This window comes from Lactuca virosa, chromosome 8 (assembly GCF_052849685.1).
Source record: "Lactuca virosa cultivar CGN04683 chromosome 8, Lactuca_virosa_CGN04683_v6, whole genome shotgun sequence".
NCBI classification, from domain to species: Eukaryota; Viridiplantae; Streptophyta; class Magnoliopsida; order Asterales; family Asteraceae; genus Lactuca; species Lactuca virosa.
The window spans coordinates 326,264,170-326,290,741 of NC_136433.1; the positions used below are offsets into that span (position 1 = coordinate 326,264,170).

The 26,572-nt window shown below is 35.2% G+C and overlaps 3 protein-coding genes across 3 annotated transcripts; all 3 read right to left on the minus strand.

Annotated features, from left to right (window-relative positions):
* Nucleotides 1–768, minus strand: LOC145131765 (uncharacterized). The gene is made up of 2 exons (XM_079066419.1): nucleotides 616–768; nucleotides 1–525 (listed from the first exon to the last, which is right to left on the minus strand). Exons 1-2 carry the CDS (start codon nucleotides 766–768, stop codon nucleotides 1–3), a joined length of 678 nt encoding a protein of 225 aa, XP_078922545.1.
* A 1,356-nt stretch (nucleotides 769–2,124) lies between these two features.
* On the minus strand, nucleotides 2,125–2,716 carry LOC145131766 (uncharacterized). Its single transcript, XM_079066420.1, has 2 exons — nucleotides 2,365–2,716; nucleotides 2,125–2,135 (listed from the first exon to the last, which is right to left on the minus strand). Exons 1-2 carry the CDS (start codon nucleotides 2,714–2,716, stop codon nucleotides 2,125–2,127), a joined length of 363 nt encoding a protein of 120 aa, XP_078922546.1.
* Nucleotides 2,717–2,734: 18 nt separating this feature from the next.
* Nucleotides 2,735–3,423, minus strand: LOC145131767 (uncharacterized). Its single transcript, XM_079066421.1, has 2 exons — nucleotides 2,880–3,423; nucleotides 2,735–2,790 (listed from the first exon to the last, which is right to left on the minus strand). Exons 1-2 carry the CDS (start codon nucleotides 3,421–3,423, stop codon nucleotides 2,735–2,737), a joined length of 600 nt encoding a protein of 199 aa, XP_078922547.1.
* Between the last annotated feature and the right edge of the window lie 23,149 nt (nucleotides 3,424–26,572).

Genomic DNA, 26,572 nt, shown 5'->3' on the forward strand with positions numbered 1-26,572 from the left:
CTATTGAGGAACTTCCATGTTGAGTACATTCGAATGGATGTTAGGGAAATAGGCTCTTGCCCATTTCGGATGACCGATATTCGTAAGCACTTCACGAGCATCAATGCTTAATCTAGAAAAATTTTGTGCAAAAGTTGACAACGTGTAGGATTTTAATGTTATCCAGAACAAAGTTTCCAATGATCTCCCGGAGTCTACTCTTGTGCGTAAATAGTTTTCCACGCTGTTACAAGTGTAACCACGATAAGAATCACTGAAAACATTATCTACGCAAGAGCTAACGCCATCGTACATATTGGATATGAACGCTATTTCCCTACCCTGTCCGAGACATTCTTTTAAACTCATCAGGAACCAGGTAGAATTTACCACATTTTTTTGAACCGCCATACCAAACGCTATAGGGAAAGTCAGATTGTTCCCATCTTTAGCAACAACTGCAAACATTGTTTTTAGGTAGTCCCCTCTAAGAGGGACGGTACCTATGTAGAGGATAGGCAAGAAACAATGCACGAATGCATGGACCTGTAATTTTTAATAGTGCACACCAATTACTTTAATGTACAAACATTATCAAATGTAAAGACACAAAACGGATTTGGAAAAGAACTATACCACCCATCCAATAGCCACAAAACAAGATTGGAAACGATCCATCAAATCCGTTTTGATGTGAGTGTGAGTATGCGGGTTGGTTCGCCTTAGGTTATGAAGGTAAACAGGCAAGTTGTTGAAGCTTTCTTCATGGTCAGTGTCGGAGAAACTCATTTCGAAACAATTGTAAGAGACAATTAGCAATTACTTAGTGTGCGTAAGGTTGTGCGGGTTAGGGGCTTTGCACATGTGGACACATAAATAAGTAATAGCTGCAAAGGCAAGGTCAATAATGTATTGTCTTTTCGAACAGTATATTTGTTGTTTCATACAGTATTTCCGTGTAAGGTATCTGACAATCGGACTACTCTTTGACATTATATGACTACGGTTTCATAGACTTTGACTACTACTTTGTAGCCTGCATAATGTATTGTCTTTTCGAACAGTATATTTGTCGTTTCAAACAGTATCTCTGTGTAAGGTATCTGACAATCAGACTACTCTTTGACATTATATGACTACGGTTTCATAGACTTTGACTACTACTTTGTAGCCTGCATAATGTATTGTCTTTTCGAACAGTATATTTTTCGTTTCAAACAGGTATCTCCGTGTAAGGTATCTAACAATCGGACTACTCTTTGACATTATATGATTACGGTTTCATAGACTTTGACTACTACTTTCTAGCCTGCATAATGCATTGTCTTTTCGAACAGTATATTTGTCGTTTCAAACAGTATCTACGTGTAAGGTATCTGACAATCAGACTACTCTTTGACATTATTTGACTACGGTTTCATAATGTAGTTTCAAACAGTACTTATGGGAATCCACCTAATTGTATGTTATTCTTTTTTCTTATTTAAGTACTCCTATAAAAATATAACAAACTAACAAAAAACTTTAAAAAATGGCCTCCAATCAACCAACTTCTTCCAACGCAGTTGCTCCGTCCAATACTCCACATCCATGGACGATAAGAGAGGTAATGGTGGTAACACGTTGTTGGTTGAACATTTACGATGATGTAACCATGGTTAACCCTGATTGCTTAGAAGGTGATGAATGGACCCGCATAACAGCCATGTTTAACCTCTCGTTGGGAGAAGGAAAACACCGAACACAAGAAGATATTTTTGGTAAGTGGATGGATTTAAAGGAAAAAATCACATGGTTTAATCGATGGTATCATCATCTTAAAAACAGGTATCGTTATCCAAAGAACGACGAAGATCTTTTAGAAATGGTTAAAGATCATTACATTTTGGAGCACGAGGGAAGTGACTTCGAGTATGAGGATGCATGGATCCTACTTAAAAATAACAAATGTTTCATGTAGAAGGCTCTTTTATGTGAAATGTCTTATGTAATGTTTCGTAAGGGTGTATCTCGATTTCTATAATGTTTTATGTTTGTGTTTTATTTTTCATGGAATAAAGGAGTTAATAAGTGGAGTACTAGATTTAATTAATAATCTCAGAAGTGCTTTTTAATACAAGCAATACAAATTACAAATACGGGAATTCATTGCTTTCCTACATTAATCTAAGGACAATTCAAATCAAATGTACTATTGAAATCAAAAGAGGGTACACGCTTTCGTTCTGTGACCCGCTCCCGGATGCAAACTCATCAGTCATTATGCCCTTTTGTGTAGATTTTTTCCTCCCCCAGATCCGCTCCCCGATCCCCTACCGGTACAATCGTTCCTAGTGTGTCCAAATTGACCGCATGTAGAACATTCTTGTCGTATGGGACGCTCACCTTGCGACGGAATACGTCCAGTGTTTCTTGGCCTACCAGGCTGACGTCTCTCCATTATGGGTGGCTTCACGGTCATCACATCATCGGGGATCTCCCACTCAGATGGACTTGGTAAGGGGTTCACAGACTCCTCGTAATTTTTCCTCAATGTTTCTGTAAAGTAAGCTTTTAAAGCGAATTCCGAACAATCTTCGTAACGGTTCATTGTCAGCACTTTTATAACATGGCCACAAGGTAAGCCATCTATTTGCCACCGCCTACATGTACATGTTCTTTGTTGGAAATCAACAATGACACTTTTGTGGTTAGAGCTTTTCACTTCAAATCTGCTATTTGAGATAGGGTACACCATCTAATTATTACAAGCATTCTAATTTGCTTGTATAATCGTTTCAGCCCATTGGGTGAGTGTTGTTTTAGTTTCAGCTAAAAAAAATAGACATATTTTTTCATAAAATTATTACTACACAAGTTAAGAAAATACTCAATCAACAATGTATATAAAATATTAGTACCTGCAACATTACGTTTCTGAAAACTCCATTGTTGCATTGTTGCACGAAAATACTCAATCAACATCAATATTGGCATCTTTCTTGCAAATCGTGACATTGAATTTATCGACTCCGCACTATTTGATGTCATAAGAAAATACCGATTCCCAGGAAAATGTGCCCTGGCCCATCTTTCTGGATTGATGTTTTGTAGGTATTCCCATACACGAATATTTACATTTTTTATTTTTTTCATCCCATTATCGAATTTTTTAATGGTATAGGCTTTGCATGTCTCCCAAAATAATGTGTGCATTGTATCGCTGCTTCCAAATTTTGCTGAAATGTTGAAATACAAATGGATACCACATATTCCATGATAGGCGTGAGGAAATATATTTGCAATTGACGTCGCTATGGATGGAGCCCTATCAGATATGATTGTAAGGTCTTCCAAATTGGCTATACATTCATGTAGCTTTCGAAGGAACCAGGACCACGTCTCAGTACATTCACTTTTGCAAATGGCATAAGCAACATGCATGATTTGGTTTTGACCGTCCATTGTCACTGCGAGCAACATCGTGCCTTTGAATTCACCCTTTAGGTGACCACCATCAATTATTAGGGTCGGCCTACAATATTTGATGAACGCTCGTACGTACAATTATTTTTTATTGCATTAACAAATACCAATTAGGATTCATATGTTATATTTGTTATAAAAATTAACACTGCTTACCGAGCAACCCAACGCGATAAACACGAATTCAAACCGATCATCATCGTCTACTCTTATCTGAGTAACAGTTCCTGGATTGTGCTTGACCAAGTTGTGCAGATACACTGGTAGTTTGGTGAATGAATCCTCTTTGGTACCTCTTAACATCAACAACGCATACTGTTTTGCACGCCATGCCTGTTGGTATGAGATATTGATTGGAAATTTCGAATTGATGTCCCTAACAATTTCATTGCCCCGATAAACTCTATTATAGTCTCCGGCCAATACTTCAGCAATAAAGTGGCCGAGTACCTTTTTCTTTGATTGTCGATGATTAGACTCCAAATTTGTCGCACAACATGTGTGTTTGTCAACAACTTTTGTGACTTGGAAAGCAGTAGTCGATTGGATTCCCCTTGCCCTAACCATCCATGAACAATTTTTAACCAAACAAACAACCTCGAACCTTCCTTTGCTCGATCTGGTAGTCTTATACTGCTTACCTTGTTCCATGCATTGTCTTCCGATTGCAAGCTTGAGCAACTCTTTGTCATCAAAAATGTCTAAAACCTTAATCTCTTCACTTATATCCACCCTCTGACATGGAATGTTCACATCAGCATTTACAGGACACGAAGGCAAAGGGGGCATACCATGAAACATGGTATCTGAATAAATAAGCTTAGATTCGTCATCTAATTCTTCTCCGTTAGAATCATTATCTAGGCCGGATATATCCAACTTGTCACAATCCGCAAACTCGCCATATCCTTTTAGTTCACCATCATGCAAAAACGAAACTTCCTGTTTTCCAAATTCATTACCAACCTTATTCACCACGGCTACTGCTTTTTTTTTTGTCAAATGATTCATTTACACCAACATCATTAACATATGCACCAACATCATTATCACCGATATACTTATAATTCTTCGGTGTAACATACATAATCGGTTCTGGCACTACATTTACATTTTCAGCAACACTATGATATTGACTTTTACTTGGATTTTTAAAATTACCTATTGGGTTGTTGCTCCCTTTTCCACTTGATAAATTTGCTGCAGATGCCTTTCCTCTATCATCCATTTCGTTCAGCCAAACGCCTTCTTCAACCACCACATACACATACACATATTTATCTCCAACGCCATTTATTACCTTTATCAGCTTTCTAATATCACGATCATCAACAATACCACAATAATAGAGTTGTTCTGGATGTTGATAGGCCAAACTAACTTTTGATTCTTCGGGAAGACCCATCTTGCACTTGACCAACTGAACAAATTCGATGAACGTTGTGTTTTCGTAAAATTCAACACCTAAATAAAACATTCTCGGATTGTATCCCAGTGGCCAAACATATGATATGGGAATTAACAAACTCCCATCTTCCATCCGTAATGAGCAATACAAAATACTCGTTACAACTCATTATCTTAATTTTGAGGATAAAGAAGCTAGAGAGAATAAACTTTCCAAAAATATAAAATACTTAATATATATAAGATAGGTTGAAAACAGTAGTCAACTCTGACGAAAAAGTAGTCAAGTTTAACAAAAAAGTAGTCAAATTTAGCAACAAAGTAGTCAACTTTACCCAAAAAGTAGTCTACTCTTTTCGTCAGAGTTGACTACTATTAAAATTAAAACAAAATAATTGTTAAAATTTAAACAAAATAATTGTTAAAGTTATTGTACATATTATAAACACTCTTTTTTATACTCTATATTACAAAAAAAATAATAATTTTTTTTTTAAAAATCAAAAATCAAAAATCAAAAATTAAAACCGTAGTTTTTGGCCAAAATAGTAAATAAAACCCCCAAAATAGTAGATAAAACCCCTCCAAAAAAAAAAAAAAAAAACCGTAGTTTTTTTTGCGAAAACCGTAGCCTACGGTTTGGGAAACCGTAGGTTTTAAAAAACCTACGGTTTTGAATGTCAAAAATGAAAAAAAAAAAGTTTATACAAAACGCGAAACAGTAAACCAAATGGCGAAACAGTAGGCGAATTTCGAAACCTACGGTTTCGTGGGCTATTTTTGGCCATTTGCTAATTTTTGGCTAAAAATTGTTAATTACCCCCTTAATTTGGCTAGATTAGTAATTACCCCTATTATAAATTGTGAAATGTTATTAATCAAAATTTTATACCAAAAAAAGTAAAAGCAACAAAAATCTTAAATACTAAGCAAGTAAGCAGCATAGATGTAAGTTAATTCAATAACACAATATATATATATATATATATATATATATATATATATATATATATATATATATATATATATATATATATATTCAACTTACAATCAATATTTCCAGAACTAAATACTCAAACTAAATGAGTAGATGGAAAAGAAAACTTCCAAATAGAAACATTCGCAAACAAACAGTAAGTATGTTATGTATTATATAGATTCAGTAGATATGACGAAATTGGTTAACTGTAATTCTTTTTTACATTGTCGGATCTGGAAAAAAAAACAAAAACAAAAAGATTTGCTATGTCAAGTATTTAAATCCGGTAATACGATTTGAAACGCAAAAACAACTTCAGTTCCTTTTTCTAGAAGACAACATATGCAAGAGTTCTCCATCAAAAACCTACTTTTCATAGCACATCAAAAAATTGAACATAATAAAAAATCTGATGGGAATAGATTTAATCTTCAAGTCCTTAATCAGACATAATATTGGGAAAAATAGGGTTTGTAATGGAGATATGGATACTGACTTGGATCGTGATATCACTTTTCGAACTGATATTTCTACCCTATGCCTAGGTTACAAGAAATTCAGCCTAGGATAATCCAAGTGGACACTTACGATTCTAGGCACAGAAATCGTAAGCCAATATGCTAGAGGATTTTGTGAAAGTGTGATGAAATACGAGAGCTTAAGATCATAACCCTCTTCTGTATAAGAAGAGTTGTTTATATACTAAACACGATTAGGGTTTTATTAGGGTTGGGCCGTCATTAGTTGCTTTGGAAACAAGTAATGTTAACCCGGATTTAATGAGGATTTAGGACCCCAGCCAGGGGCTCTGCCCCTTGGACCCCGCTAGGGGCGCTGCCCCTAGACCCCGCCAAAGGAGCGCTGCCCCTTTGGAAACCCAGGACCCGAGGGCGCTACCCCCGGACCCCCGACTAGTCGTCGAACCGGCTTCTAATTCGATCTTATACATGCGTGCACTCCGCACAACCCCATACATATATTAGAGTACAAATCATGAAGCCCCTTAGCTCACATGTTAGTTCCAGTTATTTAAAATGACATGATGACACTAAAATCACCAACACATAATATTATTGAAAAGAAACACCCATATTTGTCTTCTTGTGTGGAGTTTCCTTGTAATATAGTCCTGAGAGAACAAAGTAACACCAAAATCAATCAAACACACAAACAAATACCACAACTCCATAATATATCCAGGTATATAACATACACAACGCAAATACATATCTATAATTATCTACAACATATGCACACATATCTACATAATGAACAGTAAGCCAATAGAGAGATTCAGAGAAGGAAATAGCCATAGGTAATAGTGGCGGATGTATACCCTATCTTAAAGAACGTAGCTCTTTAAATAAGATACAAGCGATGGCCTTCTTCATGTTCTCAATATCCCAAATCTGCTACTAATCTGGGTTTACTCGGCCATTTTCGGTCTCAAGAAACAAAATATTACATGAACATGAGGGGTTTCAAACACCAGTGAGGCTACTCCCACTTCTTGTTCCTACAAGAAAAGAAAACGACCACGACCTATATATATAAAGCAACAATAAAGAAACTTTGTGTCAGTAAACGCTGCTTTTATACCTTGATTATATGAAGCAAATACGAACATTTCAATGAACAGGAATTGAGAGAGAAATCAAGTTGTTACCTTAATCACTGGAAGGTATTGGGGATCTAGATCCCGAAATCCGGTGGTGATGTCTTGATAAATAGAATCAATAAACAGAAGTAAGGAGAGAGATGGTAGCGGTGAGGAAAAGAGGTGTTGGTTGATCTAAAAAATAGTTGAGAAAGAGGTGGTGGTGGTGGCGGCATCAACAGATACATCGACGACGGTAGGAGACAGGATTGAAGGGGGAAAGGCGTCAATCGAGATAGAGGTGGACTTCCGATAGTCAGACTTCAACGATGGTCGATGGACGTTCAGGTTGTAGAGGTGGTGGGTTGAAGGACACAGAGGCGGAAGAGTTTAGACTTTTTAGGGTTTCTGAGGTTTGTTGTATGTTATCATTGAGGAGTCCATCAGATCCTTTGCAAATCAATGATCCACATTAAACACGATGGAAATCCATGTGACTACCATGTAAGCAGTCCGTGTCATTTTGTCTTTTTAACATATGTTGTATATTGTGCAGAAAAACTTGTATTTAAGAGTTTTTGCTTAAAAAGCATGTATCTTGTGCATAATAGCTTGTATTTAAGAGTTTTTGTATAAATGCTTTATAAGTAGTAAAGATAGGGTATACATCCGCCACTATTACCTATGGCTATTTCCTTCTCTGACCTCTCTATTGGCTTACTGTTCATTATGTAGATATGTGTGCATATGTTGTAGATAATTATAGATATGTATTTGCGTTGTGTATGTTATATACCTGGATATATTATGGAGTTGTGGTATTTGCTTGTGTGTTTGATTAATTTTGGTGTTACTTTGTTCTCTCAGGACTATATTACAAGGAAGCTCCACACATGAAGACAAATATGGGTGTTTCTTTTCAATAATATTATGTCTGATTAAGGACTAGAAAATTAGATCTATTCCCATCAGATTTTTTATTATGTTCAGTTTTTTGATGTGCTATGAAAAGTAGGTTTTTGATGGAGAACTCTTACATATGTTGTCTTCTAGAAAAAGGAACTGAAGTTGTTTTTGCGTTTCAAATCGTATTGCCGAATTTAAATACTTAACATAGCAAATCTTTTTGTTTTTGTTTTTTTTTTTTCGATCCGAAAATGTAAAAAAGAATTACAGATAACCAATTTTATCATATCTACTGAATCTGTATAATACATAACATATTTAATGTTTGTTTGCGAATGTTTTGATTCGGAAGTTTTCTTTTGCATCCACTCATTTAGTTTGAGTATTTAGTTCTGCAAATATCGATTGTAAGTTGATTATATATATATTTCTTGTGTTATTGAATTAACTTACATCTATGCTGCTTAGTATTTAAGATTTTTGTTGCTTTTACTTTTTTTGGTATAAAATTTTGATTAATAACATTTCATAAAGACAATTTATAATAATATCCTATACAAAACATATAATTTGTTCAACGAAAATATATTTCAAAAATATATTGATTCTATTAAAAAAAACAAAAGAAAATTGTATTTGAATAAAAAAACTTTATGGTTATTTGATATTCGTGTTTTTTTTTTTTCATTCAATGTGTTAGATGTATACATGATAAAAGTTGTTTCTCTTTATTATACATTATAAATTATAGATGTTTTTGTTTTCCTTTTTTGTTATTATGGTATGTTAAGATTTTGATGAATTTATAAAAGAATAACTATTTATGAGGGTAACTTTATTTTTACAGTTGTTTTTTTTGGTGCAAGTGAAATAAGTATAATCAATAAAAATATTTAAACAATAAAATGAAAGTTATTACATACTAATATAATATGGCACAATTTTGTAGAAGATGAATTCACCTTTTTGTGTTGAAGATTTTGCATCACTCCAAAGTTGTTTTATGTGGTGGGATTTGACAACCGTCAGGGTTGAGTTTGTTTGGAAAGACATCAAGAGGAACAAACTATTTATTATCCTTCTTGATAAAAATGTAAGTTATAACTTATAAAAACATGTATATTAATATGTTTAAAATTATTATTTATTATTTATTTAACTATTATCATATATCAGAGACACAAAATGGCTGCTATTGTCCCACCAAACCTTATCCAGTTATACGAGAAGAAGAATTTGATTGGACAAGTTTTTTCTTTGGGTCATTTCCAAGTTGAAAAAATCATAGAAGATTATCCCAAAATTGAAAATTATAGCTTTGTATATAGAGATTTGGAGATAATTATCGACAACAAGACAAAGTTTAATCGCTTGACAACCGATATTGAAAAGGGGTTTGCACTTTATCCGTTGGTGGCTACTATTAAAACTCTATAGGAAGATAGGACATGTCGGACAATGATGATTGGTATATCTATCTATTTATCATGTTTATATATATATATATATATATATATATATATATATATATATAAATATTTTAAGTAATTACACATAATAAATTTAAATCTTTCTATTTTTAGATGTGGTTGGAAAAATTATCATGGGCAGAATACAATATGTACATGTTAACAGATGGGTCCGACTTCGTTGGTATAATATATATCTTCAGGATGGGACGTAAGTGTTAATATATTATATATATGTAACTTATATTAAAATATAACAATTTTAAATAACTTTTAACTATATTTGGTTATAAATAGGGGGCATATAATAAATATGAAGTTGCATGAAACACCGCGAACAAATGTTGTAAGGACCTTTTGTGCGATGAAGAAAAAAATCCATAATCTATGCCTCTCGAGTAAAATTGGTCCATCTAAATTCAAGTAAGTTATTATTATTATTTTTAAAATATTTTATGTTTGCCAAAAAATATTAAACTCATTAATTTAATATGTGTTATTAATTACATATTATTTTATTTTCAGTGAACATTTTGATTTCAACCGAATTAACAGACATTGAGTTCGAACCGGAAATGCCAGAAGCGGATAACATTCGGATTATGCATCGTAACATCTTTGGAACTAACTGATCGATCAGAGAAGGAAATAGCCATAGGTAATAGTGGCGGATGAATACCCTATCTTGTGCATAATAACTTGTATTTAAGAGTTTTTGCTTAAAAAACATGTATCTTGTGCATAATAGCTTGTATTTAAGAGTTTTTGTATAAATGCTTTATAAGTAGTAAAGATAAAGATATATATATATATATATATATATATATATATATATATATATATATATATATATATATATATATATATATAGTTTTTGTATAAATGCTTTATAAGTAGTAAAGATAAAGATATATATATATATATATATATATATATATATATATATATATATATATATATATGTGTTTGTGTGTGTATGTGTGTGTGTGTGTGTGTGAGAGAGAGAGAGAGAGAGAGATCATCTTATTTTGTAAGACATGGGGACACAATCCTATCTATTCACTTTGGAGATAAAAGAATATTTTTAAAATGCAAAATAAATAAAATTTTTCAAAAAAAAAATTAATATTATTTTCGTCATCTATTTTATCCAAAAATAAATTACCGTTTTTTTTTTCAGAATAAACGTGAAATATTTTAATAAAATATTATACTATAAATATTCAAATTGAATTTTTAGAATGTTAGAATATTATACTAGAATATTAAACTATAAATATTCATTAAAATTCTAATAAAATATAAAATTTTTGATTATATCATTTTGGATCATAAAATTATGAATCATATCATTTTGAATAGTATCATTTATGAATCATATGATTATGGCACATAATATGTTGAATTAAATAAAGTTTTCGTTCGATACAACATTTGAATCATTATATTTTTTGAATCATTTAATCTTAAATCATAAAAGAGATAATAATTAAGGATCATAATTTTTTTTTGAACGGCATCATAAAATATTTGAATCAAAATATGTTTAGATAATAACAAGTTAAGGATCATTAACATATTGAATCATAATATTTTTTAATGATAAATATTTTAAATCACATTATGTTCAACATCTTTTTTAAAAAAATTTAATCTTTTAAATCAAGTTGGTAGTCTAAAACACCTTATTTTTTTAAAAATTCCGTTGACTAAGTCACTATAATAGTAAGTAGAAGTATTCCTTAATTTTTTTTTAATTTTTGGAGAATTTTTTTCTATGGGTTGTTTATAATTATAATAAATTGAAAAATAATTTTTTTTTTCAAATTATCATAATTGTGTTCATTTGTAGAAAATTAATTTTAAAAAATTTAGTTTTTCCAAAAAAAATATTTCAAAGAAAAAAAAAGCTATTGTCAAAATACACATTATAAACAAATAATAATAATAAAAACCAATAAAAGTAGATGCTGACACATGTCCTCGGAAGAAGTTGGTTGCGCGCCCGGAGCGTGGAAGAACTTGTTGCGCAAGGGTTTTTCTCTCAAATTACCATATAGCCGAAGCGTGGAAGAACTTGTTGCGTAAGGGTTTTGTAACGTCCCGAAAACGATAATAAAAATTTTCATTTAAAAATCAAATCATTCATTAATTGTTCAAAACCAACATCAAGTCATAATATTCAAAACATCAGAATACAATTATTTCAAATGCATATTCATGAGGGGATGATGTTGTGCCATCACGCCAGACCCTTCCCTTTTGAACCGGAAGTACTTGAAACCATAAACGTAAACTGTAAGCACAAAGCTTAGTGAGTTTTCCCAAAGTACCACATACAATACACATATACATATAACAACACGTGGCTGTGTCAGGTATGTATCAACCCCATGGGACAACATGTAGTTGTGTCGGGTTTGTATCAACCCCCGGGTCTGTATCAATCCATATGACAGTAAGTAGCTGTGTCGGGTTCGTATCAACCCCCGAACCCATAATGGCTCCGAGCCTAGAGTAGCTCTATGCATATAACATACAATCATACTAGTAATAGTCACAACCACAACAAGCATATACGAGTATATCAGTAAGTGTCACAAAGGCCACTACTATCCTACAACATAATCCAGTGGGCCGACATTAGTGCCTTCGACCCACAAGTACAGTGAGGAGACTCGCCTCAAACGATGTCCGGATAAAACAACACTCAGTCAGCTGCTACCAAACCTCCTTACACTAAACATATCCACACAACCCTAATTAGCAATATGGGTAACATTCCATAATTAAGGATCCTAAGCATGCACTCCTTGGGATAGATGACCATCATGCCCCTTATTTGCTAGGACTCGCCCCTAAAGTCAGACCATGTCAAAAGTCAACTCCCAAAGTCAAATCCATCGGTCAAAACCCTAATGTCGGGTCTCATGTTGTGATAATTCCTTGGTCACGTCGTAAGAATCGACCAGGTTCGAATCCAACAACTCGTTTCAGACTCAGACAACTCCGTCGTGGGTTTCCCCGTTCTCACGTCGTGATTTCTGTTTGAAGCTAAAAGGCACGGTTTTAAGTCCTTAATTCGTTCAGCCATAGAATCCATCTCATTCAGAAGTTAAACGGGATCCTATGGTTCGCCATAAAAAGTGTAAAATACCATGTTCATTCAAACTATGCTTTAACCTACACATTTTAACTTATATTCTTATATATAGAATTTTTAACATATTTTTTTTTACAAAATAAAAACACTAAACTAACATAACTACACATATTAACTTCAATTCTAAAAGAATATTTCATTTATGTTTCTTGCTTAAACTTCAATTCCATCAGAATTCTAACAGAATAGTATCTACTTTACTTCTAACAGAATAGTTCAACATAATAAACATGTTACTATAATTTTAACAAAATAGTATGTAGTTTACCTTAACATATTCTGACAGAATCTTCTGAATAAATTCAACAAATCAAACTTACATCATTTACACAAAAACCTTCTCTTTTTGACATTATATCTAACACTTGGAAGGCATGTTTTATTATCAACATTCAAAAAACACAGCAATACAAGCAATATTCAAAAGCATTGATAACAGAAAAAATTGTTTCTTGATTCTGATTCACTTCCAAAATCACAACTAGTAGATAGAAAATTTGAGTACAATCGATGCTAAAGAGATAAAATACTGTCTGATTCTTATTTGGATTCCAAATAGGATGAGTACATAAAAGAATGGAGCTTAATCGGTCAGTGTTACTAACCTTAATCACGAACACAAAAACATATGATGATTTCAACAACATCAAAAGAAATCGATGGATTTTAAAGCCTTGATATCTCTTCTCTCTCTCCATGTCTGCCGTGCTCGTGATTCCTATCGATTTCAGTAAAAGAAATCGATGGATTTTACATAGGAATCGAATATGTATTTCAGCAAAAGAAATCATAGCTACAAATCGAGAATCGAATATAGATTGGTGCAGGTGCTTACCGGGATCATCGAGGTTGTGTCTGACGATGGTGGCGGAGACGAACTCAACGGGTTTGTTGGATAAAGGTTGTTGTGTACGTGCATGTTTGTATTGGGCGCATGTGACCAGAATATAGGCTACAAGAAGAAAGATGATGATTGCGATGATAATAGATGCAACGTGAAGTCAGGTGGAAAAGATGATCTAGGTAAAGGCCGGAGGGAATCGAAAGTGGGTGAAGGGATCGACAACAATGGTGATAATCAAGCGTAGGGTTTTTTCTATAGGATTTGTCTTTGATATCCATTGTTTAAAAGGATAATAATTATATTAATTATATAAATATGCAAGGATTACTATTATACCCTTAAATGATTTATTTAATTATTTATTATTTTATGATTCTCATTGGTGGTTACAAGCACACAATAGTTGTAAAAAAACATATGAACCTCTCTCTCTCTCTCTCTATATATATATATATATATATATATATATATATATATATATATATATATATATATATATATATATATATATATTGTCACACCCCCGAACCAGACGGTAGAAACGTCCGGGGGCTTGGCGTGACTTTCAACATTGTAGTATCATTACAGAGTATATAATTGAAACATAACATCATCATCATCACACATGTAATATAAAAACATTCATTGTTTACATCGAGTATTGTATTTGAATATTACATGCCAAAATAGTCAGAGTATGATGAAACAAAATATAACACAATATCCATTAGTTTGTTTCGTTCATCCTGCTTCAACGGTTTCTTGAGAATACAAGTTATTTTGAAAACGGTCAACATAAAAATGTTGGTGAGTTCATAAGCATGTTTGTGAAAATGATTTGTATAACTTTGAAACCACCAGAAAATCCTATATTTTCTGCAAACTGTTTAGTATGTTTGTGTCAGATCTTGTATTAATGCATGTATGTTATTGTTTATTTGACTAAAAGGGTAAACAGAATGTAGAGAGAATGTAAAGAGCATGTAAAGAGAATGTTTCCACACAACCCGATGTTGTCTGTAAAAGAGAAAGCTGCCATACCAACCCCCGAGGTTGAGTACCAGTACGCGTATGTTTCCGAGTAATCCAAGAGAAAAGAGAATGGTCTTCCGTAAACTTCATAACGTTAATTCCTCTAAGTGAGCCGTCATAACCATACTAAATAAAGACAATGTTTGCCTGTCTTGGCATTGTTGGACGCCGGTTTTGATTATAAGGTTTTCGTCACCCTAGACTGAGTTAGTCTAACTGTAGCGAACTGCTCAGGTGTGGGGTGTCATCCCCGTATAGATCTATACACAAATCCCCGCTCTTCCTCCAAGAGACTCTGGTTATAACTACAGGCTACGATCGTACACTTAACAGGTGCCAACCGACAAAACTCACTAGATCCTTAATCGAATTTACGCGAAGAAAAGTATAAACTCATTCCAGGCCTAATGAACCATGTAAGTGAACCACTAAGGCATCGCTAAACATGTAAATCATTTCAAGGCCTAATTGGAATGAGATTATATAACATGGGCCCAAAATATATATGAAAGGACAACTAAGGCCCATTTCACATGTAAGATATTTACAGGCCCAAATAACACACAAATAGTATCCAAGGTCCGTCGCACATGTAAATGGGTCAATGAGGCCTAATAAACATATAAATAGTATACAGGACCTATCAAACATAAAATGGGCCACTAAGGCCCAATAACCTAGAAAATGATCAAATTAATCCGTTTGTTAGTTTATCGTTGGTTTTGGTTCAAGTATTCACTAAAATAGCATAAAAGCCCACTTTTTGTAAAAATGACGTTCTTGGCCCAATAAGCCAAAAATTTACAATTAAGGCCCAATTTTTGTAAGAAAAACACTTTAGTCTCCACTTTGTTCAAAACTTGTGTTGATGACTAGTTTGTGGTAAAAATAACATTTTAAACCCATTTTTGTCAAAAATATCATTTTTGGCTTGATTTTTGTGAAAACACACATTTTTCTGGTTTTGGGCTTTTCTGACCTAGTTGTTGGAAAATTTATAGAAAAATCATCGTAAGTCGAAATTTGGATCCGTAAATTCTGGAAGTTTGGAAATTTTGTTTGCTTTGTTCAAAATTTTTCTCATAATTTTAATGGCTTCTAACAAGTGTGAAATTGCTCACCTTCACATGCCGGTCCGAAATTATTTCAAATCTGATAGGCAGTTTTGTAAAATTCGCCAAAAATATTAGAAAAATCATATGAAAACGTGAGAGTAGTCATTTTAAAGGTATAAACCTGAAATTTTTGGCATGTAAAACAATTTTGAAAAATATTATCATTTAGGTGGTCAAAACAGTTCGAGATTGGGCCAAAACTTTCCTGTGAAAGGCTGATTTTTGAGTTTAGTTTATAGATCTTGGAACACAACACTTATTTTTACTAATTTAATTGTATAAATCCCAGATCTACTAGTTTACATGTATTATATGTGATAACACATACTTTTCTCAAGGTTTTCATGTAGATCCAAGTGATAAACTTAATATTCATAACATATTTTTAGATTTATGAAGTAAATAACACATAACCACCAAATAAATCATGAAAAACACACATATTCATGCATACACACATAGATCTACACAACACAACTTGTATTCTCCCCCAAAACAAAGTAAAAATCGAAAATAGGGGGTATGAACTCACATTGGGGGGTTTTTGAGATGTAGATGAAGAAGAAGAAGCTTGAGTCTAGCTTGTGTTCTTGGTGAAACTTTTGAAATGATGGTTGTTCTAAGGTACATAATCACGAAAATGGGAGAGTAAGGGAAGGATTCTTAGCATAAACTTGAATCAAAACAATAGATTTTGTCATAAACTTACCAAGAGATGGAAACTTGAAGAAAAATCCTCTTGAAAACTCATACAAATCTCGAAAATTTTATTGGGAGAAAGAGGTGTTCTTGAGAAGTTTTCTTGAGAGATTTTGAAAGAGATAGAGATGGTGATGAAGGAGGGTTCAACCAAGGATGATAAGAAGAGAGAAGAGAGATAGTTTGAGGTGATGTTTGCATGGATACCCACCATGCAAACATGAGGTGTCAATGTCAAATAATTCATCCATTCTCCTTTTTTTTTACACAAATATGTATAAATATCTTTATTGGGCCGAGATTTTGGGCTAGAGAAGTAAGAGTGAAATGATTTGGGCCCAATCTTGGCCTTGCTCGAATTTTTAGAAGTCCAACAATATTTTTCGCCCATTGGGCCTTTATGAAGGTCTACGGCCCATTAGGGCAAATGAAACCGTTTATGGGACAACAAGACCCATTAGAGATAAAATGGATTATTTTAGGCCCACATAGCCCATAATGCTAAAGTTTTATGAATGTGGTCCATTTAGAACCCAATTAGGGTTCCTAGGCGCAAAGTAGTCAAGTGGAAGGTTTATTGGTCCATTAGGCCCAATAAAGGATTCCTAGTCCATAATAAACTTGAACCGGAATTTCTAGTGTTTTCAACACATAATTAACTATAAGAGGTGTATTGAGTGAGCATAGAGTATGATATTCATTTAGAGTACAATTTTTAAAATAGATGATGTTTACATTAGAGTAGAATTTCCCTAGCAAAAATGCTAGTTGTGACATCATCCCCCCGTTAGAGAGAATTTTGTCCCGAAATCCTTTCGAAAGGTAGGATCACGAATGAGAGAATAGGTGAGGGTACTTCTGCTTCATCTTGTCTTCGCGTTCACATGTGAATTCTGATCCACGCTTGGCGTTCCATCGAACCTTCACAATCGGAATGCGGCTTTGTTTTGTACGCTTTACTTCCGTATCCAATACCTCGACTGGTTCTTCGACGAACCGGAGATTCTCGTTTATTTCGATCTCTTCTAAAGGAATGATGAGAGTTTTTCTTGATAGGCACTTTTTCAGATTCGAGATGCTGAACACGGGGTGTACGTTGCTGAGTTCGGCAGGTAGCTGCAGCCTATAAGCCATTGGACCAATCCGGGCAAAAATCTCGAACGGTCCAATGTATCACGGGTTCAGTTTTCCCGTTTCCTAAAGCGAATCATTCCTTTCTAGGGAAAGACTTTTGATAGTACCCGGCCTCCGACTTGAAATTCCAGAGGTTTTCGTCATTTGTCAGCATAACTCTTCTGTCTGTCTCGTGATGCTTGAAGTCGAGTTCTGATTTGGATTATCTTCTCTGTCGTTTCGCGAATGGTTTTCTGGTCCCGTGAGAGTACTGACGAGTGATCTGCATTTACGACCATAAAGAGCCTCGAAAGGAGCAACCTTGATGCTCGTGCGATAGCTGTTATGGTATGAGAATTCAATCAAGGGCAACTGGGTATCCCATGAGTTGTTGACTTCAAACACCCAGACTTGTAGCATGACTTCGAGTGGTTGAATGGTTCGTTCGCTTTGGCTATTGGTTTGAGGGTGGTAAGCAACGCTCATATCTAGCTATGTTCCCATAGCCTTCTGAAATAACTGTCAAAGTCTTGAAGTAATCCCGTTATCTTGATCCGAGATAGTAGATACCGATATTTCATGGAGTCTCACGATCTCCTTGATATAGATCCAATCTAATATTTCCGTCTTGTTTGATTTCTGTATTAGCAGGAAATGGGCAGATTGGGTTAACCTATCGACGATCACCCAGATAACGCCCAACTCAACTCTTATAACTATAAGCTTCGTCCTTCGACTTCGAGAGTTTTATCCATCCATGTAGTGTTTTCTTCGCGATATTCTCCGGCTTTGATGCTTTCAAGGCTGGTCGTAGATGTTGACAGTGTTTTGTTCTTGCTTCGTGAGCAGATGAGTATGTTATTGATGAAAATAATTAAAAAGGATGACTAGGAATGGTTGGGGAAAACTCGGTTCATAGGGTTTATGAATACCGTGGGAGCATTCGATAGACCGAAGGGTATCACGACAAATTTGAAATGGTTGTGACGAATTCGGAAAGCAGTTATTGGAATGTCCTCTTCTCGGACTCGGAGCTGATGATAACTGGTTCTTAGATCTATTTTGGAGAAGCAACTAGCTCCTTGGAGCTGGTCAAATAGGTCGTCAGTCCGAGGGAGTGGGTATCGGTTTTTGATAGTGAGCTTATTCAATTTCCTAAAATCGATGCACATTCTGAAGGATCCGTCTTCTTGAAGGACAAGACCGGAGCTCTCCAGGGTGAGAAGCTTGGTCCGATGAATCCTTTGCGCAACAATTCTTCTCAATTGACTGGATAACTTCTGAATTTTTGGCGGGAGCTACCCTGTAGGATGAATTGGCAATTGATGTGGTTCCCGGTATGAGGTCGATTCGAAATTCGACCTGTCTCTCTGGGATATTCCCGGAAGTTCTTCGGGAAATACATCCGGAAAATCGCATGCTACTGGAATACCTTGTATGCTTACTTCTTCCTTGGTCTTGTCCACAACATAAGCGAGGAAAACGTAGTTCTTCTGGTGCAGGCACTTCTGTGCCTTGATGCACGAGATAGGACGAGGATTGACGCCAGGTTTATCACCATGGATTATTAGAGTTTCGTGATTGGAAAGGTGAAGGCAAACGACCTTCTCGCGACATATAGTATCAGCACGGTGGGGGCTTAACCCAACCATGCCGATTATCAAATCAAAACTCCTAATATTTACTGGCATTAAATTTTATTTGAAATGAATGGTTGTTTAGTGTTAAGGTGTACTCTACATAAATATCCTAGGTTAATTCGGTTTTTCCCATTAGCCATCTCCACCGTGAAGGCTTCGTTTAGCTTCTGGGGTTGTTGTCTTAGTAAGTGCTCGAATTTGTTATTAACGAAGCTTCGCTCAGCTCCACTATCGAGTAAGATGCAAGCAAAAGAGTTGTTAAGTGGGAACGTACCAGTAACAACTGTCGGGTCTTGGACTGCTTCGCCTTGACCCAAGGTCAGGACCCTTCCTGATCCTTCTGCTCCTTGATTGTTAGCCTTGGGGCAATTGCGCCTGAAGTGACCGGTTCCTCCACACCCATAGCAAGTGTGACTGGTATCATCATTGGTGTTGTTGTTAAGGTTGTTGCGGTTGTTGTTGTTTTTGTTTGGCTGACGATTCTGTTGTGGATAAGTTCTACAGTATTTGGTGGTGTGACTCTTTCGGTTGCATTTCTTACAATGCAGCTCCCGACAGGCTCCCTTATGATGGAAATTGCACTGGTTGCATTTTGGAAGGCTTCCAGCATATGGTCTTGCTGATGTTGGTGTAATAGGGGTTATGGTCGCATGAACAGCAACAACATGTTGCTTCTTTGAGAACCCTTGAGTTGGCTGTCCCTTTCTCTTACTTCCAGACTTTCGCTTCCTGCTCTTAAGCTTGGGGTTTAGTGTGCCTTGATAAGCTGTCACTTGTTGGTTTCCGTGCTCGTTCCTTCGGCTGGAGTTGTCGATACTATTTCCACCTCTATTGGTGTTGTTTGTGTTGAGTTGTGCCATGGCATCGGTTACTGCTGCTGTTACATTAGCTTGGAATGTAGAAGAGTCCATCTGCAGGAGCGGTGTCTCATGGGTGTGCTTGGTATTTCTGTAGGATGACATTTTCCTGCTGCATGATGATAAGCCAGATGGTAAGTAGTGATCGTTATTCCTGGTTGTACTCTATAAATTTCGCGTCTTGTCGCATGATTCACAATGTTTCAATCTACATCCCTATGATGTATTTATAGTAGTAGGTAATCGTGGATTTGGCATGAATATTAAGTCTATCCCTAGAGTTCATAAATTATTTTGGTTTCGAGATCCTTGAGTATCTAGCGGTTTCATGGCTTCGGTTGTGCATATAAGTGAATTCGTGCAATAACATGAAATAAGGAAAACATATTATTGTTTCATTAGTAAATACCATCTTCGCACGCGAAAGAGAATCATAACAAATGGTAGTGGGGGGGGGGGGAAGTTGATCCTAATCGTGGCAGAAAGTGTCTGGTGGTGGTTCTGATGAAGTGGATGCACCCTGAAGATGAGCTACTTGTCGCTCGGTGTCTCGTAGTCGTGCCTCCCGAACTAACTGCCTCGTTTGGGAGTCCCAATCACTTCCTCGGTTTGTCTCTCAGTTCTCTCAGCAGCAGCCCGCATTTGGTCCCGTTTGATTGTGGGTGTCCTGAGTTTGGTTGCCAACGTCTCGGGTGCGCCGGACCATGACTGGGAGGGCCCGGTCAGCTGGTCCTTTGTGACTAAGATCGAAGAGACCTCGGTTCCTACCGTAGTGTGGTCGTATCCCCTGCTGGTGACTCCATCTCCAATTATCGTGTGCCCATGAGGCGTGGGGCCATCGGGGCCCTTACGATAATCCAGTACTCTGGCCATGTATAGAAGATTGATGACCTTGGACCCTGCATCCGAGTCATCATCGTCATCGCCCTCGAGCTCTTTCTCTTCGAGGTTCACTACCTGCTCGGCGGGCTCATCTGTAAGTTCTACTTCACGTTCCTCCTCTGGTTCTTTCTCTGAGTCTTTTTCTGGGTCTTCCTTTGGATCAAGCCACCCTGCATTCCCCTAATTAGGGAGATAGGGTTCTCCTGGCTAATGATACACGGCCATAGCGTCCGCACGAAGTTGTATAAATACTAGAAACAAACAGCACACCAAATACTCCTATAGTGTTTTAAATTTCTACTTAGGTTTGGTTCTATAAGCTCTTTGGATAATTAAATGGTAAGTTTTTGATTCATTGTCCATCACAATTACTCCCGAACACACGTTGGTCGTATTTTGAATGAATGTAGTTGATCATGCTACATTCACCCCCAATACGACTACATAACTGTCCGGGTTTAATAGCGATGTTCAAATCCTCCAAAGACTTTTATTGTTCTTGTTGTGTTATTAATCTAAAATGCACACATAAGTATGTATTTTAATTATTATGTTCAGAGTAGTTTAGTCCCATTGTATTTATAGTTGCATATCCTGTATGATTAGATATGCTAGTTCACTATAAACAATGCTCTGATACCAATTTGTCACACCCCCGAACCAGACGGCGGAAACGTCCGGGGGCTTGGCGTGACTTTCAACATTGTAGTATCATTACAGAGTATATAATTGAAACATAACATCATCATCATCACACATGTAATATAACAACATTCATTGTTTACATCGAGTATTGTATTTGAATATTACATGCCAAAATAGTCAGAGTATGATGAAACAAAATATAACACAATATCCATTAGTTTGTTTCGTTCATCCTGCTTCAACGGTTTCTTGAGAATACAAGTTATTTTGAAAACGGTCAACATAAAAATGTTGGTGAGTTCATAAGCATGTTTGTGAAAATGATTTGTATAACTTTGAAACCACCAGAAAATCCTATATTTTCTACAAACTGTTTAGTATGTTTGTGTCAGATCTTGTAACACAACAATCATTTTTACTAATTTAATTGTATAAATCCCAGATCTACTAGTTTACATGTATTATATGTGATAACACATACTTTTCTCAAGGTTTTCATGTAGATCCAAGTGATAAACTTAATATTCATAACATATTTTTAGATTTATGAAGTAAATAACACATAACCACCAAATAAATCATGAAAAACACACATATTCATGCATACACACATAGATCTACACAACACAACTTGTATTCTCCCCCAAAACAAAGTAAAAATCGAAAATAGGGGGTATGAACTCACCTTGGGGGTTTTTGAGATGTAGATGAAGAAGAAGAAGCTTGAGTCTAGCTTGTGTTCTTGGTGAAACTTTTGAAATGATGGTTGTTCTAAGGTACATAATCATGAAAATGGGAGAGTAAGGGAAGGATTCTTAGCATAAACTTGAATCAAAACAATAGATTTTGTCATAAACTTACCAAGAGATGGAAACTTGGAGAAAATTCCTCTTGAAAACTCATACAAATCTCGAAAATTTTAGTAGGAGAAAGAGGTGTTCTTGTGAGGTTTTCTTGAGAGATTTTGAAAGAGATAGAGATGGTGATGAAGGAGGGTTCAACCAAAGATGATAAGAAGAGAGAAGAGAGATAGTTTGAGGTGATGTTTGCATGGATACCCACCATGCAAACATGAGGTGTCAATGTCAAATAATTCATCCATTCTCCTTTTTTTTTACACAAGTATGTATAAATATCTTTATTGGGCCGAGATTTTGGACTAGAGAAGTAAGAGTGAAATGATTTGGGCCCAATCTTGGCCTTGCTCGAATTTTTAGAAGTCCAACAATATTTTTCGGCCCATTGGGCCTTTATGAAGGTCCACGGCCCATTAGGGCAAATGAAACCGTTTATGGCACAACAAGACTTATTAGAGATAAATATGGATTATTTTAGGCTCACATGGCCCATAATGCTAAAGTTTTATGAATGTGGTCCATTTAGCACCCAATTAGGGTTGCTAGGCCCAAAGTAGTCAAGTGGAAGGTTTATTGGTCCATTAGGCCCAATAAAGGATTCCTAGTCTATAATAAACTTGAACCGGAATTTCTAGTGTTTTCAACACATAATTAACTATAAGAGGTGTATTGAGTGAGCATAGAGTATGATATTCATTTAGAGTACAAGTTTTAAAATAGATGATGTTTACATGAGAGTAGAATTTCCCTAGCAAAATTGCTAGTTGTGACATATATATATATATATATATATATATATATATATATATATATATATATATATATATATATATATATATATATATATATATATATATATATATATATATCTTTATACCTTAATAAGCATTTAGCATGTTTTGCTGAATTTTAAGAGGTACAAGACCTTATGCAATATATACAATGAATTTATGCATTGCAAAGCAAGTAAATGTTATCCGGTCAAGGGTTGAAAAAATCAAACTTTATTTACGGCTCTTATCCTCCGATCTCGCCTAAAATTTGTCTTGTGCGCCTTCACTTATATATGGCCTCTACCGCTCTTGACTAGGTCCTCATTCCTTATCCCGCCCAACAACCTCTCCACTATATCACCCTTTTTGTAATGTTTGACTTTTGTAAAACCCACTTGCATGTGGAGTATTAGCCTTGTGACACATGAGAGATAGAGAGTGAGAGAGAGAGACATGTAAACACCTCTATATAAGGTGGGTTTAGTCCACTTGTAGAGGTGTGCTTTAGAGATGTAAAAGTGAGTGTGTAAGTGTGTGTTATTTATGTAGTCTAGATCTAGATCCTTTTTGTGTAACACCATATACAATCAATACATCTCTTGAACACCCAAATCACCATGTTTATTGTGCAATCTTTAATTCCGCATGCCAAACCATGTTATTATGTCACTACAATTGGTATCAGAGCGGGTCTTCAAGATCAACGTGATTTTTGAAGAACGATTCTCGGTTTGGCAACATTTGTCACAATTGAAGCAAGTTTGGTGAGTCTCTCTCTATGATCTCTCTTAATTTCATTGAATCGTGCGTTGCGTTTTTGATTTGTGATCATTTGACTCATTGGATCAAATGTTTTTTGAAAAACTCATTTGTTGTGATCCAATAATTTTTTTTGTTGATCAAGGTTCGATCCAATCTCACATTTTGTTGTTCGATATGATTTTCAATTGAAATTGTTTTTTTAAATCAAGATTTTATCCAAAAATTATTTTGATTCATTTTTGGATTTGATATTGGTGATATTCGAAGTCACACAAAATTCATCTGATCTTCATCGTGAGCCCAAATCCAAGATCGTCTACTGTTCATGTCCGATTTCATTGAGCCCAAAATTGGAATGTTTACTGTTCATTTAAATGGTTTGAGCCAAACGTCTAATTTCAATCTTATATCTTAAAAAGGTTAAGCCCATCGAATTATAATGCTCAGTCAAAGTATATGACTGTTCTTCATTCAACTTGTACGCATACGATATTCATTGTATAATCATATCCGTAAGCAACTTTGTTCTCAATTGATTGTTCAATTTTTCTCATATCTTAATAATCGATCGTAGTTTCGATTTGATTATTTGATTTCTTTGCTTGTATCAATTTACAAGATCGATTCACAATCAAACTATTTTTTTCAAAATCGAAATTTGTTCGGGAGTGTGAATCGATTTGTTGTTTGATTTTGACTTTGATAAGGAATGAAGATTTCGAATCTGATATGTATTGATTCAGTGTTTTGAGAATTCTATGAAAAAGTCAAAGCCAGATCTTGAAATCATATACGTATGTCAGTCAAAATATGTTTGGGATTTCGATTTGGTATTGCTAATCGTTGTTCAAAGGAGATGGCTTGGGAACAAACTGATTTGGCTTGAATGATAACGAAGAAATTGGGAGTGATCTTGGTTTCGACTAGAATGATGGTCGTAAATTGATAGCAGATAACGAGATTGCTGGGTTTGCATATTAGATGTCGATTGATTTTGTTAAATTGGTTGATTATTTGGAAACGCGAAGCGACGAGAGATTCAATAGTTGATGTCGATGATCAGATTTGGTTTGGAACAAACATTGTTTGTGGTCAAATTGTTGATTTGGAATCGAAGGGTCCCTGGGTTTGGATTTTGAAGACTAGATGGGTCGATTTCTTCGAAGATTTGGGAATCGATGTTGGCTAATGTTGTTTGCTGTTGATGATTTGGGTTGATACTTGAACGAACGAAGCCTTGGTTATTTGATCGATGAATTGGAGAAGAACTGTAAGGAACGAAGGGATAAAACGAGCAGTGAGTTAATTCGATTCAGAGGTTGAATGATTAAGAGGTTACTGTTCATTAAGAGGCTTCGTTATGCTTCGATTTCGTTTGAAAAATTTCGTGTGTTTGGATGAAGTTTCGTACGAAGTGAAGCATTGATGATTTCGTACGAAGTGAACAATGGCTGGAAAAGTTTCGTTCATATGAACAACTGGATTCGTACGAATTGTGAATTTTTCGTATGAATTGGAAAGAAAAAAGAAATGTTTCGAAAATGGTCCTTGAAGATTCGCATGTTTGTCACATGACAATTTCGTACGAATGGCAAAATTTTCGTATGTTTGGACGCAAAATTTCGTATGTTTGGAATGGAAAAGCAAAATTTTCGAATGTAGTCCCTCAAGTTTCGAATGGTTGACATATGGAAAAAGGCTTCGTATGAATGATCAACATTTCGTATGTTTTGATCAAAAAACAGAATTTTCGAAAACAACCCCTGAACCTTCGAAAATTTGGCACTTAGAGAATTAATTAAAGTTTCGAATGTTTGACACTTTTCACCCAAATTCGAAAATTTTCTGAAGCTTCGAATGTTTGGGACATATGTTTGGTGCATAAAGACAAAATTTTCGAAAATAGTCTCTGAGGCTTCGAATGTTTGGCGGTTCATACCCAAATTCGAAAAAGGATTGTTTTTGCTGAAAATTGAAGAAAATGCATTTCAAGCCCCTGCAGTTTGTGCAAATTGACGCTTTCTACCCAGCTTTGGAAAAGGGGGAGAGTTTTGCATATTTGGCTGTTTTGGGCGCACCGGGTCACTGCAGAATTTTGAAATTGACAATTTCTACCCATTTTTGAGAAATTTTGTCAAAGGCGATCCGTGAACGAAGCTAAAAATTCAATATTTTTTGGATTTTCCGGATTGAAGCACAAAGTTTATGCCACATGTTAAGGGGGAGTTTTGACACGAATAATTCCGAATAGAGCACGTTCTCTTTCCTTGAAGGTTTTATAATCAAATTTCGATTATAAAAAGTGGGAGAAATTTATATGGAAATTCGAACTTGAATTTTTCATATTACGCGGATTTGAAGACCGAAGTGACCTTGAATTTTTGAAGC